This window comes from Mustela lutreola, chromosome 6, assembly GCF_030435805.1.
Source record: "Mustela lutreola isolate mMusLut2 chromosome 6, mMusLut2.pri, whole genome shotgun sequence".
Lineage (NCBI taxonomy): Eukaryota > Metazoa > Chordata > Mammalia > Carnivora > Mustelidae > Mustela > Mustela lutreola.
The window spans coordinates 142,953,436-142,970,656 of record NC_081295.1 but is presented as its reverse complement, the minus strand read 5'-3'; the positions used below and the strand labels follow the sequence as shown (position 1 = coordinate 142,970,656).

Below are 17,221 nucleotides of genomic sequence, written 5' to 3'. Positions count from 1 at the left end.
CAGCTCTGACCTGAGTCTGGCTTATGTTCTCAGTCCCTTCCCTCATCAGATCAAATCCTTTCCATGAGCTAAAGACCTGGTGTGCCCTTGGCCTCTGATACACAGCTTCCCGTGACCCGTGTCAGAGCTCCTGTTCCTTTCTGTTACGTTTTCCTTCTGATACTGAGGTAAACGGCGGAGTTTGTTTTATTTTTGCAAAACTCCCCCATACGTTTCTAGCTGGTGGTTAAGAAGAACACAGATGCTCAAGTCACATGCAGACTCGAGCCTAGGGAAAAGGAAACCAGCTAGCAGCCCTTCTTGGCCTCCGAGTGGTTCACACCAACCACTCGCACAGGTGATCATGCTTCCGTGGTTTCTGATTGCTTGACTTTATCTAAAATTCGCTCTGCTTTTTTTGCCATAATCACTTGCCCAACCTTACCATGCATGGCTGAGAAGAGCCCCTTCCGCTCCTTCTCCTGTGGGTCCCACTCATGCTAGAGCTAACTCACCTAGACACCAACCTTGTCCTACACGGGCAGGTCTGTTTCCTGTCCTGTCCAGTTCCGCACCATCTTGTGTAAGAAGAGCCTCGAGTTTTCCTTTAGTTCATTAACATATCCAGTCAGTGCATTTATCCAAGCCTTACTACAGTCAAGGCACTGTACAGAGCCCTGCTGTGTCTCTACAAATGAAGAAGAAACAGGCTCTATCTCCACCATGCCCAGAGAAGAAATGGGAGGTACCAAAACAGACCACAAGTGATTAGTTCCCTTAGAGACGGATGCATCATGTGCTTGGGACGGTCCAAGAAAAAGGTGTTCTGTCTGGAAAAGCTCCATGGGAGAGAGACACTCAGCCTGGCCTTGAAAGTTGAATAAAACATGAATCTGAGAACAGGAGGAAGAGTATCTTGGACAGAGATACAGCGTGAGTGAAGGCATAGATGTGCGGCACACGGGGCATGGGTATAAAATGGTGGACTTCAGTCTTGTCAAGGAATGGAATTGCTAAAGAGCTTTCTGGGCCCTGGCCTCAGAGATTTTCAAGGGATTGAGGGAGGAGGGCAGAAATACATAGATGAAGGCAAGACGGGTCCCCAGAGGGCCAGAGACACGTTTAGTTTGGCCAGGACACTATTTGAAATATTTGAGCCAATTCTGGAAATCAGATTTCACATTAAAAAAAAAAAAATCCAGATTTCTGGCTTCTCCTGAAAATTTGAGAGACTTAGCAACACGGGGCATCTTTTCTCCGGGTGGCAGCTGGCTGGAGCTGAGGAATGGCTGCTTTCCTCCGGGAGGTTGTGGGTTCTGTCTCCCCAGCATGAAATCCCAGCTTGTTTCTCCCTCCACCTCATCTGCTGGGCCCTGTAGGCATCCAAGACTCGGGCCCTCGCTGGGCTACAGGTGCAAAGCCAGGCCAAGGACTGGGGAGGTGTGAGTGGCCCGGCTCAAGGGCCTCTCTTCTAGCTCACTGGCTCACACGTGCTGGCTGCTGGGGGATCCCTTGGCCCCCCACTGCCACCCTTTAAATTTTCAGCATGCGAGGCTCTCAAAATTATGAGACATTGGAGGTTTTTAAATCATCTCTAAAAGCAGCTCTTGATGGCCAGGCTCTAACGCCGAAAATGGTGAAAATCAAACACATCAGAGTGGGGGATGGGGTAATGCGCGCGCGCGCGCGCGCGCGCGCGTGTGTGTGTGTGTGTGTGTGTGTGTGTGTGTTTGCTTGTTTTTAGACAAGCACTTCATTAGAGCGCTAATGTAACCCCACTCTCTGGATTTTGGATGCCACCCTCCACCCCTGGGGAGATTTATTAAATGGACTTTTCTTTCCTAAATGTCTACATCTGGCCGCCGCCTTCTCTTCAAGTGTCCACCTTCAGTTTCTTCAGTTAGTTGACAAGAAGAGTATACTAACATCTGAGGACCAGTCAGATTCCTCACGGGGCAGAAAATCCCGTATCCAGAAAATGCATTTCCTCTGCCAGGGTCCTCAGGAAGGGGATTGCCTTAGCCCTTGGTCCTGAGAGCCCCAAGAATCCCCCTTTCAAGCCCCATTTGCATCAATTCTAATGAGCTAAGAGGTCAATATGGGAGTTCCTTGTAACTATAAATAAATACACAGAAAAAAAGGAAAACACGAAAGAAAAACCAAGGGAGGAAAAAAGGAAATGAAAAACCTGACTTTGTTTCATTGAGAAAATTAGATTTGAAATGCCCTCTGTGTAGCAATGCCATCATGCCTTGCCTCGCAAACACCCAGGAGAATGCTTCCGAAATTTACATCCCCTTGGCTAGCTAGACCTTGGTGTTCCTTGGAGGTTGAGTTTCAGTAATTCCGGGACAGTAGAAAGGTATTTGTGTACTGTGTCAGGCAGGAAGAAAAGGTCTTGTGACCACAGAACTGGATACTCTGTAAGATACAGAACAGTCAGCACTTTCCTCCGAGGAGAGAACACGTAATTGGCATGAAAGTCACCCAAGCGACGGGTTGAGGAGGAAAATGTCCAAAAGTAGAAGACTTCAGCTGCTTGTGCTTTCAGACGTTACAGAGTGGATCGCAGTCTGCCCTGACTGTGTCTGACCAGAGGCAAAATGCTGGTCCCTTTTAAATGCTGTTTGTGGACCAGCGTGAATTCGATGGTACCATCAGGAATGCTGGAATCGGGGAGACTGTATTTTGTTGGCTTTTTCCCCCCTGTGGTTTTCACCATCTGTTTCTTTTAACGCATAAACAAGGAAAATGACTGACTTGGAATGCAAAGTTTTTAAAAACCAGATGACCACAGGCATCCTCCAAATGAGAAAGAGAGAGCGAGTTGAGGTTTTGTGACATTTGTCAGGAAGTGAGAAGTTAAATACTGGGAAGCACGAATGCCCTCTGCCAGGGAAGGTCCCACAAAGGCAAGGAAGAGCTTTGTCGAGGACCCCGCCTTTCTGAGGTCTTGCCGTATGTTTACATCTCACCAAGGACTATTTTCAGATACTGGCACCTCCCCCTCTATCTCCCAGCACCCCCTTCCCATCTTTAAACTAAAGATGGAACCACTCAGCTGGCCTTCAGCATAACCAGCCTTGGTTTTCCATTAGCATTATTACCAACTTGGCAACCTTGGACAGAATCCACTCTTAGAAGCTTTCAAACCGCACAAAAGCTGTGTTGTGTGCAGGTTCTATTATAAAGCCAAAATAGAGAGCTATAAATAGAGGGGCTGATGAGATACACTCAGAGAAGATCCTTCACTTCTCTCCTAGACAAGAGTGAGTGAGAAAAAAAAAATCATATAAGGGCACTAGGAACACAGCGCGTCTTTCTTGAGCAAAGGGCACGCCGCTTTTTAAAAGGACAATTTACTAGGCATGGTGCAGTGTCCACTCTGCAAATGGTTCTGTATGCTACATGCCAACAAGAGTTTAAAGCCACAGATTCCTTTTCTTAAACCCGAGGCGGTGGAGAGATTTGATGGGATGATGACTGCAGTTCTAATCTCCTTTACATCCATGGCAAGAAGTAATGAGCTGCAGGCACTAGGGCAATAGTTAGCGTCTTAGAGCTCCCCGGGGAGGAGGGCATTGGTGCCTTTGGCTGTGTTCCATCCACTGCAACAGAAGATGAACGCGAGCATTTTTCACATAGCTTTGTAGGCAGCCTGACGCCAGAATTTTCACATTAGGGAAAGAATAAAAGATGACGGCTTGTTAAGGAAGAGCCAGCTCTGCCTCATTTACAATGCTCAGTCTCCTAAAAAAATTAAAAAAAAAAAAAAGTGATGGGCCATACTAAGGGGGGGCTGCTATTAGTCATTCGGGGGGGAACAGGGGTTAGGCAGACACAAGACACTGGTCATTTAGTAGCCCCCTGGAGGATTAAATACATTTCCAAATGAGTTTCAAATTAAATACATTTCCAGTGAGTTCCACTTCAAGAGAGTTCTCTGCCTGTGCTTAGGACACGAGGAAGGATGGTAGATGGGAAAATGCAAGCCTGCTGGGTGAGGTTCCTTCTGTCGGCATTGCTTCCAGATGCCAGGCTTGTGATGAGTGTGTTTGACTTCCCACATCCCTTGGATGTAGGTACTGTCTGGGACGTCTGCTCCCCCGGTGGAAATGAGAAAATGATTCGAGACCTGAACTCTGTTCCCAGTGGCTCCCAACTCGGTCTGTCATTTGTTTCAAAGGCTGGATTGAAAGCTCCTGGAGGCTTCTGAGAGCGGCACTGCTGAGCTGTTGGCTTCATAAAAGTCCTCTAGTGACCTATGGAATTTGAGTTATAATAATAATAATGTCACATGAAGAGGCGTCCTGGGGAAGGCATGAGAGGAATTTTAAGTAGCTCAAGTCTCTATTTGCATTATTCACTTTACAAATAGTTTCAGAGCCTTTTTAAAAAAAAGTGGTTTTTTTTTTCATTATGCTGTGGTTTTGGTGCTTCAAAGGAATGATCTAGGATCATAATTTAAAATTTCATAATTTAAAAATGGTTCTCCCTTAAGGTACATCCTGGGAATTGAAACTTGGGCCAACTTTGATATGGTTTTGTCATCGGGAGGAAGAGGGATGGAGCTATTTCAGGGATTTGTCCTTTCTTGGGATTCAAGAGGGGATTTAAAAGTGTTGTACTGTACAAAAAAAAAAAAGTGTTGTGCCCTAATGTCCCCTTGTCCCCTTCCTTTTCTCTCTTCCCTTCCATATTTTTCTTTCTCTCTTCTTATGGGGGAGAGGTGACTGGGGAGTGCTGGTTGGGAGGCTGAGGCTTGGAATTTGACCACTCTTCATCTTCCTGCCCACAGGTAGTTACCCCCGTGAGGACGGGCCAGGGCTATGTGTACGAGTACCCGGCCAGATACCAAAAGGACATCTACGACATCCCTCCTTCCCACGCCACGCAAGGGGTATGTACCAGCACCCAGGGTGGGGCAGGGCGAGCGTTCCTTCAGGGCTGCGAGCAAAGGGAAGTTCACCACGTAGGCATGTTTCACTTGAAGCTAGCTATACAGAAGCCATTTCCAGCAATGCTATTTAAATTACGTTTTCTGGATTTGCTCAATCAGGAAATCCTAGGCCTTTATCTGACAAAGCTTTTGTCACTTATCATTCTCAGTCAGGAAATGTAAAATTTTAAACTATAGTTTAAAGCGCAGACAGTAGGGCGCCTGGGTGGTTCCGTGAAGTGGCCGACTGTGACTCAGGTCACGGTCTCAAGGTCCTGGGATTGAGCCGTGGGTCCTTGGGGCTCCCTGCTCAGCGGGGAGTCTGCTCTTCCCCGTCCCTCTGCTCTCTCCCCCACCCCGCTCATGCTCGCTCGCTCGCTCTCTCTCACTCTCTCTGCTGCAAATAACTAACTAAAATCTTTAAAAATAAATAAATCAAGTCCAGACAGTGTAGATACTTCACATCAGGTCATTTTTATACTCCAATCTAAGTCGAAGAACATGAAACCTAAAAAGAATTCTACCATCCCCTTATGACAAGCAAGGGTATACATAACCTGACAAATTAGTCGCCAGTGAAAGGCTTAGTAACGTAAGAAGTGACACGTACGCAACATTTCTGTTCTGGGTAACGCAAGTGTTTCTCTTCAGGTGTACGATATCCCTCCATCATCAGTGAAAGGCCCCGTGTTTTCAGTTCCAGTAGGAGAGATAAAACCTCAAGGCGTCTATGACATCCCTCCTACCAAAGGGGTAAGTGAGCTACCACAGAGCAGCAAAAAAAGGGTGTGTGTGTGTGTGTGTATTTATTGGGGTAATACAAGAAGGGCAAACCAAAGGGGAGAAACCAGTCTTTGTGAGAGTGAACGGGAAGATGGAAAGGCAGTAGGCAAAGGCAATAAGCCTAAGGGCTCCAGGGGCACCTGGCTGGCTCAGTCAGGAGACATTCGACGCTTGATCTCGAGGTCGTGAGTTCAAGTCCCCCGTGGGGCCTCAAGATTACTTTTTTAAAAAGGGAAAGGAAAGAAAAATCTCAAAGTCTAAGGGTTCCATAGTTAGGGCATTCCATTAAAAATGAGGTAGCCAGTTAGAAGATAAAATAATTCAGTCTGGCAAGCAACGGACGTATCTCGTATTTATGAGCAGCGTTACAGCATCTCAGTCTGTAGTTAGGGCTTGCTGCATCTGACGTCCTCTCTTGTCCTCTGGGGCATGCCTGCCCCGAAGTACAGTTACGCCTACTGTGCAGAGAAGGGAACTGTGTGTCAGAACATGGAAGCAACTATTCAGCGTGTCACAGCCAGGAGACCCGATGCCTTGTCCTGTGTGTGACGGCACGGTCTGCCTCCCTGCCTGGATCAGCCGCGGAAGGAGACCCAGGAGGTGGTCAGAAACTCGGGCCTGGGACCCAGGGAGGGCCACTCAGCCAGGAGGGGTCCACACACAGGCGGCGCTGAGGCCATGGGAAGGATGCTCCCGCCCAAGGATGAGGGAAGTGAGAGCAGAGCCGAGCCTTGGGAAACAGAGGCCAGAAGTGAGTGGAAGGCGGAAAGCCAGGAGCCAGCGATGAGGACTGAGAATCGTAGCCTCATTTTTAGGTCCTTTTCAGCTTCTGCACGTTCGCATGAGCCAGCTGAAAAAATAATGGCTCCTTTTCCACTTGCTTTTCAGGTATATGCCGTCCCTCCCTCTGCTTGTCGAGATGAGGCAGGGCTTAGGGAAAAAGAGTATGATTTCCCCCCTCCAGTGAGACAAGCCGCGAGGCCAGACGTCAGACCCGAGGGCGTCTATGACATCCCCCCAACCAGCACCAAGCCGATGGGGAAGGACCTTCACATAAAATACAGCTGTGATGCTGCAGGAACCACGGATCTGGCGACACGGAGACCCCAAAACGTCTCGCTGAACCACCCGCCCTCACAGCTGGGACAGTCCCTGGGCCCCCAGAACGACGCCTATGACGTCCCCCGAGGGGTTCAATTCCTGGAGCCGCCGGCAGAAACCAGTGAGAAAGCAAACCCCGAAGAGAGAGAGGGTGTTTACGACGTCCCTCTGCACAGCGCCCCGGACACCAAAGGCTGTCAGGACGTGGTGGATGGTATCAACCGGTTGTCCTTCTCCAGCACGGGCAGCACCAGGAGCAACATGTCCACATCTTCCACCACCTCCAAGGAGTCCTCCTTGTCGACCTCGCCATCTCCGGACAAAAGGCTCTTGCTGGATCCGGACACGGCCATCGAGCGGCTGCACCGGCTCCAGCAGAGCCTGGAGATGGGCGTGTCCAGCCTCATGGCGCTGGTGACCACGGACTGGCGGTGCTACGGATACATGGAGCGCCACGTCAACGAGATCCGCGCCTCCGTGGACAGGGTGGAGGTGTCCGTGAGGGACTACCTCCACTTTGCCAAGGGAGCCACCGCCAATGCGTCCTGCCTCCCCGAACTCCTCCTGCAGAACAAAATGAAGCGGGAGCTCCAGAGGGTGGAAGACTCCCACCAGATCCTGAGCCAGACCAGCCACGACTTGAACGAGTGCAGCTGGTCCCTGAACATTCTGGCCGTCAACAAGCCGCAGAACAAGTGGGACGACCTGGACCGCTTCGTGATGGTGGCGAAGACCGTGCCCGATGACGCCAAGCAGCTCACCACAACCATCAACACCAACGCAGAGGCCCTCTTCCGGCCGGGCCCCGGCGGCTCGCACGCCAAGAGCGGCTCCGAGAGCATCACGAACTCCACAGAGTACCCGCACGTGGCATCCCAGGTGCAGCTGCTGCTGCCTCCCGGGGACCCCAAGGCCCAAGCCCTCACCAAGCCGCTGCCCCCGAGCCTGGGCAAGGACCAGCCCCCTGACTGCAGCAGCAGCGACAGCTCCGAGAGGAGCTGGATGGACGATTACGACTACGTCCACCTGCAGGTAAGGAAATCGGGCTCCTACGGCCTGTACTCGCATTCAGGGAGCCTGGTGGGTGGGCTGGACGGCCTGGGGCGAGAATGTGGTTCACGGTTCTCGAGCAGAATTCATAGCTCACGTATGAAGGCGACAGCACTGGCCCGAGAGTGCTGAGTCCTCAGTTCCCTGGCACTAACGGTGTGATCCACTGATTGAACCTCCCGGGGCTGTCATTTCTTCATTCGCAAAGTGAATGGAGCACGGGGTTGGGGTGATCCATTGATATGCCTCGGGCAAGCGGCAAGAGACTCCCCAAATAGGCACATGTTTCTCTCACATAATCACACCAGCTCAACCTCTGTTCGCATTTTATGATAGAGTTCTGCATGGTATTTTATTTGAAAAAGGAGGGAGGCACTGTGACGAAAGAAAGAGAAATTCTCAGAAATCCCTTCAGCTCTGCAATGTGTGTTTGTGTGTTCAATTAATTACTGAAGCCTCAGATTGACCTTGAAGAACACCGGGTGTTTGTCAGTTGACCCAGAATGTCACCAGCACATGGGAAAGAGGGCAGGCACAGTCTGCCTCCTACACATGGAAATTCTACCACGTTGACCCGGGATCCTTTTCACTTTGGGGAATTCAGACTTTTATCCAAGATCCATTATTTAGAATTTGCTATCTCCTTCGGCCATTCCTTTCATCTGACTGAGAGGGATGGGTCATCTGGAGGACTGTTGGACTAAGTACAGTTCCCTTGCACACAGGAGACTGGGGAGGGGAGAGAGCCGAGCCCTGCCTCGCACCCCGCACCCCCACTGCTAAGGAAAGGGGCAGGATAGAGTAAATGGGGGGCATTCACCCTTCCCGTAGTGCGTCGTTCAGCTCTGCATACCGGGAAATACTAATTTGGTGTAGAGTTATAGACAATCCAAAGAAACCGGGAGTGCAGTGTGGACCCCGTTTAGACCTGCGTTAGGTTTATGGGTTTGCATATAATCTGTTAAAGGAGAACCCTGAGAAATAGTACTGTGTAAGGAGGTTTGCAGGGGAGTGTGGGTCTCCCAAAATGGGAAAGTGGAGTGGAGATGGTGGCACCCCCCATGAGAACAGATTTTAGTTTTCAGCCCTGCCCTACACAGGGATGCTGGAAGTCTGGCCGGGAGCGTGCCCTCCCTGTCTGGCATTCACAGGGCCTAACAGGGCCTACTAGGGTCAAGGCAATGGAAAACTAAAGGGCGTTTACACATTTGTCAATGAAAGTGTTAGCACAAGTGAACCACAGGGGTGATGTAATGTTTTCTTTATGTTGACAAATAACAGGGGAAGGAGGAGTTTGAGAGGCAACAGAAAGAGCTGCTGGAAAAAGAAAATATCATCAAACAGAACAAGATGCAGCTGGAGCATCATCAGGTAAGTCAGGCAGGACAGGACCTACCTGGGATTGAGGATTTCCCGCTTCGTAAGGGAGGTAGCCCTTCAGAAGATTATCATTTTGGTCCTTCCAGCATTCTTGGGCGCATATAAGCTCCAAGGCTCAGGGTGCCTGAGTGGCTCAATCGATTAAGCGTCTGACTCTTGGTTTTGGCTCAGGTCATGATCTCAGGATCATGAGATGGAGCCCCATGTCGGTTCCATGGCTCTGTGCTCAGTGTGGAGTCTGCTTGGGATTCTCTCTTCCTCTCCCTCTGCTCCTCCCTGTGTGCTCTCTCTCTCTCTCAAATAAATAAATCTTTAAAAAAAAAAAAAAAGCTCTGGGGTACCTGGGTGGCTCAGTCGGTTGAGTGTACGACTCTTGATTTCAGCTCGGATCATGATCTCAGGGTCATGGGTTCGAGCCCTGAGTTCCATCTGGCTTCATGCTCAATGGGGAGTCTGCTTCTCTCTCTCTCTCCTTTCCACCTCCCTATTACCCCTTTCCCTCACACTCTCTTTCAAATAAATAAATCTTTAAAAAATCATCATCATAATAAGAAGCAGCAGCTCCAAAGCTTATAATAGGGAATAAGAACAAAGAGAATGTTTATAGCTTTAGTAATCCAGCTGGTGTACCTAGATTATGTCTAAATAGCCATTTTTCCAGGATACTTCTGTATACTTAACATGTTAGGACTTTTTGGGTTAAGGCTGTTGGTCTCAGAAGCAAAACCCAGTCAAGCTAGGCCAAGCAAACAGGTTTTATAACAAAATCATAGTAGGGTAATGTAGGAAGAGAAAACGCAGATACAGCCAATGAGCCTGATCGCAGATAAGTCTGATGAGAGCTCAGACTGTAAATTCTCTCTCCTTGGACTTTCTTTTCTCTAAATTTGCTTCCTTCTCCTCTATTATCTGACAGTTTCCTCTACTTGTTTACTCATTTGGCTCCTACTGAACTTCACAGAACCCATGCATGGCCACTCAGACTCCTTCCCACAGATGGCTTTTCAGCTTAGCATCTTTAGCTAATAGCTCCCTACTGTGGTTCATCAGATTACTAAAGCAAAACAAAACAGAGAGAGAGAGAGTCTGATTGGGCCATCTCTATCTATCTATCTATCTATCTCCTACAACACAAGTGTATGGCTTGGCTGTTCTTGGTCCAATCTAAAAGAATGAGAGCAGAATCAAATGTGTTCAAGATATATCCAAGCCCTCAAAGAAGGGATTTGGGCAAGTCAGGTTCACTCAAAAGCTGGGCATGAGTGGGACTGATAATGACGAGTCTTACTGGTAGGGGGCATAAAAATAAAGAGTAATGGATCGAGGACTTACATGCCTTTTAAGCTGAAATAAAATGTCACATAGAGACATGAACTGTCACGTTGCCTCAGGAAACTAGAGTTCCTTTTTAAAAAAAAAATAATATTTTATTATTTTTTTAGAGACCAAGAGAGCACAAGAGTTGGGGGGGAGGCAGCAGAGGGAGAAGGAGAGAGAGAATCTCAAGCAGACTCCACACTGAGTGTGGAGCCTGATGAGGGACTCCATCTCACAACCTGAGATCATGACCTGAGCTGAAATCAAGAATTGGTTGCTTAATCGACTGAGTCACCCATGCGCCCTAGGAAACCAGAATTCTAGTCCTTGCTATCTGACCAGCCAACTCTATGACCTTAGGCAAGTCATTTAACCTCCATGAACTTCAGTTGCTTCTATATAAAATGAGAAAGTTCTCCCATCTCTCTAATAAGATGATATATTTATGAACATATTTGCAAAAGCATAAGCGAGATACCGTCAAACATCACCCTGCATCCATTTATGTCTACTTTGGCATTTGGCCAAGGAGGACTGCAGGGCTTTAGGGAACTTGTTGAAACCATAGTAATTTCTAAGAAGAAAGCAGATTCTCTCAAAAAACATAGCTTACGGTGCATTTCTTGGGGGCAAAACTGGATGAGGTTGGCCCTACTCTGACTGAGCTCTGTCTCAGAGCAGAAGATCGTGGAGTCCTAAGCTCAGGTCACAGGTAGTCCTTACCTGCAAAAGAAAGGTCTTTCCTGAGATTTGGTGGAATAGCATGAGATTATAAGTACAGTTTAAGTAATAACACCAGCCAGGAGCAGTAAGGAAAGAAGGAAGGTAACACTCCTTGAGTCTATGTGCGAGTTTCTTTTCTTTCAACAGCTCTGGGTGGCTAAGCGCTCTGATGAACAATTAGCATTCGCATTCCCTTAGAGATTCTGCACATGTATTTATAGGTGTAAATAAATACACCTGTAGTGCTGCCTAACATTTACAAATCTTGCCTGCAAGAGTAGGAGAAACAGAAAGGGGTCATGGATGGTCAATTATCTAAGAGCCTGGAAGGGACAGAGTCAAGGCTTTCCCAGAGGAGGAGCCAACTGTCAGCGATTGACTGGATAAGGAGATCCCCCCATTGGATTTTCCCTCGCCGCCACTCAGTGTTCAATAAACATTTATATAGAGATGACGATATACCAAAAACCACTCTAAGCACTTGGTAAATGTTAACTCATGGAACTTTCATAAAGGTGCAGGTGACAGCTGAGTATAACAGCTAGCTGCCTTCCAGCCGTAGGGCAGAAGAGACCAATATCCAACCGCAGTGGCCTGAACTGGGAGATTCCTTAGCGATCCTCTTTTTCAGCCTCCACATTTTACAGTTTAGGAAAGCAAAGCCTCTCATCTAAGTGAGCACTAACCACTTACTAGGGATTGAAATCCCTGTCCTTGAACCCCAAGCCCCAGTTAACTTCCAAGATGGTGCACTGCCTTCCCCTTCACAAACTCTGCTTTTCTCTCCCTTGCAGCTAAGTCAGTTCCAGTTGTTGGAACAAGAAATCACCAAGCCTGTGGAGAACGACATCTCCAAGTGGAAGCCTTCTCAAAGCCTCCCCACCACAAACAGCAGCGTGGGCACTCAGGATCGGCAGCTGCTGTGCTTCTACTACGACCAGTGCGAGACCCATTACATCTCCCTCCTCAACGCCATCGACGCCCTCTTCAGCTGCGTCAGCTTGGCACAGCCGCCACGCATCTTTGTGGCCCACAGCAAGTTTGTCATCCTGAGCGCACACAAACTGGTGTTCATTGGGGACACGCTGACAAGGCAGGTTGCTGCCCAGGACATTCGCAACAAAGTGATGAACTCCAGCAACCAGCTCTGTGAGCAGCTCAAGGCGATCGTGATGGCAACCAAGATGGCGGCCCTCCATTACCCGAGCACCACGGCCCTGCAGGAGATGGTGCACCAAGTGACAGACCTGTCCCGGAACGCCCAGCTCTTCAAGCATTCTTTGCTGGAGATGGCCACCTTCTGAGAGGAGAAAGGACAGAAAGGGGGACTGAGTGCGCTTCTAACGAAAACTGGAAATGCTATCTGGTTTTTTGTAAATGTTATCTATTTTTGTAGATAATTTTATATAAAAATGAAATATTTTAACATTTTATGGGTTAGACAACATTCAGAAATTCAGGGAGCTAGAGGGGGATTTTTATTTTTCCCCTGTGTGGTTCTTACGTAAACACAGAAGCATCTAAGGCCTAAACTGTACAGAAACTGGTTCACGTGCGTGTGTATGCCTGTGTATTCATGTTCGTTTGTAGATGTTTGTCCAATACATTCCATTAGAAAACATGAATGAAGAAGCACCTTAGTAAGCATGTCCTAATGCTGCATTTTTTTTCCTTATTATTTTTTTTTTAATTTTAGAAAACATACCAGCTAGTTGTAATATTGCTCTATATATACTAGTGATTATTCTGAGCCTGTCATGTCCAAGTGTGGGAAGCACAGTATACGTGAAAAAGTGTTCACCTTCTAATAAACAGGCATGGCATGACTTGTCCTTGTTTGGACACCCCTTTCAAAACTGATCATCTTTGGCCCATTGTGGCAAAATGCCTCACTTCTGATTGAAAATGCCCTTTTAAAAATGGAAGAAGATTCAGGAAGTATACGTTAACCCAAGCACTCCTATTTGAGAAGTATACGGAGGCTAAATCCCTGGTTAGGGCTGGGTTGTTTGAACACAGGACATTATGATAAAAAGAAAGCAAATGTTTTCCCCGGGGCTTTTTGATCATCCACATTTATGAGTGACTTGGCCATGAAGTTTTCCAAAGGGTGTTTTTAGATTTGCAAAAACTAAATTATTTGCAGCAGGAATTCATAAAGACATATCAGACTACAACTGTCCACAAAAAGAAGGGATGGTTCCATCTGCCAGTTTTAAGTAGAGGCCCTTCTGACTCTCAACTCTTAGGTGCTACTGCTTCCATTACCTGACAAAAACTGACCTGTTCCTGAGTCACTTAAAGGTTAGAGCCACCAGTCTATATCCTATTCTAAGGGAATTCACTATTTGATCTTGCAACCTTCTTAAAACATGCAGCTGCTGACCCGACACTCAGCTGGTCCAGTCTCAACAATTCTATTTGGCCTTAATCCTGTGTATACAGCCCACCACCATCTTCCAGCTCATCACAGCATCCATGCCATTACACCTGCTGGTGTTGGCACAGTAAAGACACCCACGAGCCATTTGACTGGCCTTGGGGCAAATAAGATACTTCCTACCTAGTAGGTAAATGTATTCACATATTAACAAGTCAATAAGCATGTTATCCATAGGCCTTCAGTCCAGTTCTTATTTAATGGTTCTAAACTAGACCATTTGAAAACATTTTTATTTGCCATGTATGCCTTGACTTAATAAAGCTTATTTGTTTTAAACAACCAAGTCATTGGAACAGGAAAGGATTTAAGAGAGAAGAATGTGCAATCTAAGTATGAGGGGGAAATTCAGCAAAACATCACAGAAGGTGCTTTTCAAAAAAACCGTATCATAGTTCTCCAAGCTCTGTTCTGTCAAGAGATGATTACGTTTCATGATGAGTTGTATCGTTTCATGACGAGTAAATGTGTGGGGAGAAAGGAGACTGCTAAAAACCAACTCAGTAGGAGCTGAAAGGTGCCCCTATAGAGTTCATTGTACAGTATATTTCTTAGGAGATGACAGACTTGTTTTAAGCTAAGTGGTGACCTTTCACATTTTTAAAACCAAAATTTCAATCTGTATTACTCTCTTCCCCATCTTGTATGTAAAGGCTATTTTTTAAATCATTAAATTTTTCAATCTCAATTTCCATAGGCACTGGGTTTTCTTTTAGCTTGCTATTGTCTTTGTCTCAGAATTGCCTGTTGGTGTATTTGGGCACTCCTAATAGAGGAAGCTAAATGATGGTTATTGTATCAATAGTATAGGTCTGGATTTTTTAGAAAAATTGAGAGTTGTTTATTTTTTCATTTTGTATCACTTCAGAGTGTATTTACATTTGAAGAAAATTCTGGGTTCTGTGAACATTGCAAAACCCAAATATCTGGAACAAGGCTTAGCTTCACCAGAAATCTTACACATTTAAGCGATGAGTAGAATGATTTCTACTATCATAATATGGATGTTGCCATTCATGAGGTTTAGAGTCAAAGAGAAGGACTTAACTCACTTTGGAATAGACATAAAAAAGAAACAGTTGAAACTATTTGAAGCAAATTCGAGATTCATAGCCACATAAATTACTTTTAATGCTTAGCCTACTTTTTCACAGGTGTCTTACTGAGATTTACAGCTAAGGCATTTAAATATACCTTGTATTATTTTGCCCATATCTGTAAGTGTGAATTGATTTTCAAGAAAAGTGTCAAGGCACTTCACTGAGGAATAGAAGTCTTTTGAAAAAATGGTGCTGGAACAACTAGATCGCTCCATGGTAAAAAAAATGAGTATGTACCTTACACCCTACACACAAATGAAATGGGTCATAGACTTTAATGAGTCTAGAAGAAATCATTGGAGAAAATCTTTGAGATCTCAGGTAGACAAATGTTCCTTAGATAGAAAAATAAATAAGAAAGAAACCATAGAAGAAAAAAGTTGATAAATCAGACTTCATAAAAATTAAGCTTCTGGCTCTTCTAAGGAGACTGTTAAAAATAGAAAAAGGCAACCCACAAACCAGAAGAAAATATTTGCACCACATACATCATCCAAGAACATTTTATCAGAATGAGGAGACAAAGTTTTTTAAATGGGCAAAAAATATGAAGAAAAACCTCACTAAAGAAGACATATGAATGGGCAATAGGTAAACGAAGAATACATACACCAAATAAAGTCACCGAAACAAAAAGGCAAGCCATACAAACTTGATGGACAAGGGAGCTATGGTACAATGTTTGGAAAATAAATGGGCAGTTCCTTAAAATACTAAATCTATGCCTACCATACAGTCTAGGAATTCCTCTCCTAAGTATTTACTCAAGAAATAAAAACGTATGTACGTACAAAGACATGAAGAAGAATGTTCATAGCAGCTATTTATAATAGCCAAAAGCTAGAAACAACCCAAATGCTCATCTGTGTGAATGAATAAAACCACTGTGGTACATCCATCCAATGGAATACTACACAGAAACAAAAAGGAATAAAAAAAAATTTGAAACAAAGCCAACACGAATGACTTTCAGAATCATTACAATATGTAAAAGAAACCAGACAGAACAGAATACACATGGTCTGTTTTCACGTACTCAAAGTTCTGAACATGCAAACTATGGTGACCGGAAGCAGATCCGTGGTGTCCTGCAAAGAGGAGGGACAGGGAGGGATTACAAAGGAGCTCAGGGAACCACGTGGGAATGATGAAAATGCCCATTTTCTTGATTGTGCTGATGGCTTCACAGGTATACACATGTCAAAACTCATCAGATTGTACACTTGAAATATATACAGTTTATTCTTCTGTTAATTATGACTTCTTTTTTTAAATAAGTGGTCTAACCACTCCAATTAGAAATCAGAGATTCTCAGGCTGGATTTTTTTTTTTTTTTTTTAAGCAAGACTACACTATATACTATTTTTTTTAAGATTTTTGGGCACCTGGGTGGCTCAGTGGGTTAAGCCGCTGCCTTCGGCTCAGGTCATGATCTCAGGGTCCTGGGATCGAGTCCTGCATCAGGCTCTCTGCTCAGCAGTGAGCCTGCTTCCTCCTCTCTCTCTGCCTGCCTCTCTGCCTACTTGTGATCTCTCTCTGTCAAATAAATAAATAAAATCTTTAAAAAAAAAAAAGGTTTTTATTTATTTATTTGACACAGAGAGCAAGAGCACAAGCAGGAGGAACAGCAAGCAGAAGGAGAGAGAGAAGCAGGCTCCCCACTGAGCAGGGAGCCCGACACGTAAGGTCTATCCCAGGACCCTAGGATTATGACCTGACACAAAGGCAGACACTTAACCAACAGAGCCACTCAGGTGCCCCTAAACTATATACTACTTAAAAGACACATATATTAAATAAAAATCACAAATAAGTTTTAAAAAGCAAAGGGATAGAAAGAGATATATCATGTACATTGTGATTTAAAAAAGAAAAAGCTGGAGTGGCTACATTGGCAGACAAAGTAGAATTGAGTACAGGGAGAGACCAAGGAGAACATTTCATGATAAAATAGTCGACTCATAAAAAAAGTGAAATATTACTGTGTACATATCTAGACACAAAGTTTCAAAATATATGAAGCAAAAATCGATATAACTGAAAGGAGAAAGGGAAAATCTGTAATTACAGGTGGAGATTTAGATACTCCTGTCTCAGTATTTAATAGAACAAGTAAGCAAATAACAGTAATAATTGGTCATAACCCAGTGATTTCAATCATAGGTATTTACCCAAAATAAATTAAAATCTACATGTCTACTTTAAAAAAAAAAAACTTTTATTCATCATAGTCCCAATGAAGACAATCCAATGGCATCAACAGGTGAGTCGATAAATAAATTGTGGTCTAGTCATACAATGGAATAATATTCAGCAATAAAAAGGAGTGAATGGCTGTAATTTCTCTGACATCAGCCATAGCAACATTTTTCTAGTTATGTCTCTCCTGAGGCAAGGGAAACAAAAGC

At 45.4% G+C, this 17,221-nt stretch overlaps 1 protein-coding gene across 2 annotated transcripts in view; it reads left to right on the top strand.

Moving 5' to 3' along the window:
• The window catches only part of NEDD9 (neural precursor cell expressed, developmentally down-regulated 9), a 187,624-nt gene extending 173,224 nt beyond the window's left edge, over nt 1-14,400 (top strand). For both annotated transcript variants that reach the window (XM_059179253.1, XM_059179252.1), the window contains 5 exons: nt 4,778-4,879; nt 5,570-5,671; nt 6,590-7,834; nt 9,134-9,223; nt 12,067-14,400. In XM_059179253.1, the coding sequence (XP_059035236.1) occupies nt 4,778-4,879; nt 5,570-5,671; nt 6,590-7,834; nt 9,134-9,223; nt 12,067-12,576 (2,049 nt within the window). In that variant the 3' untranslated portion in view covers nt 12,577-14,400. The remainder of the gene's footprint in view (nt 1-4,777; nt 4,880-5,569; nt 5,672-6,589; nt 7,835-9,133; nt 9,224-12,066) is intronic.
• The last annotated feature ends 2,821 nt before the right edge of the window (nt 14,401-17,221 follow it).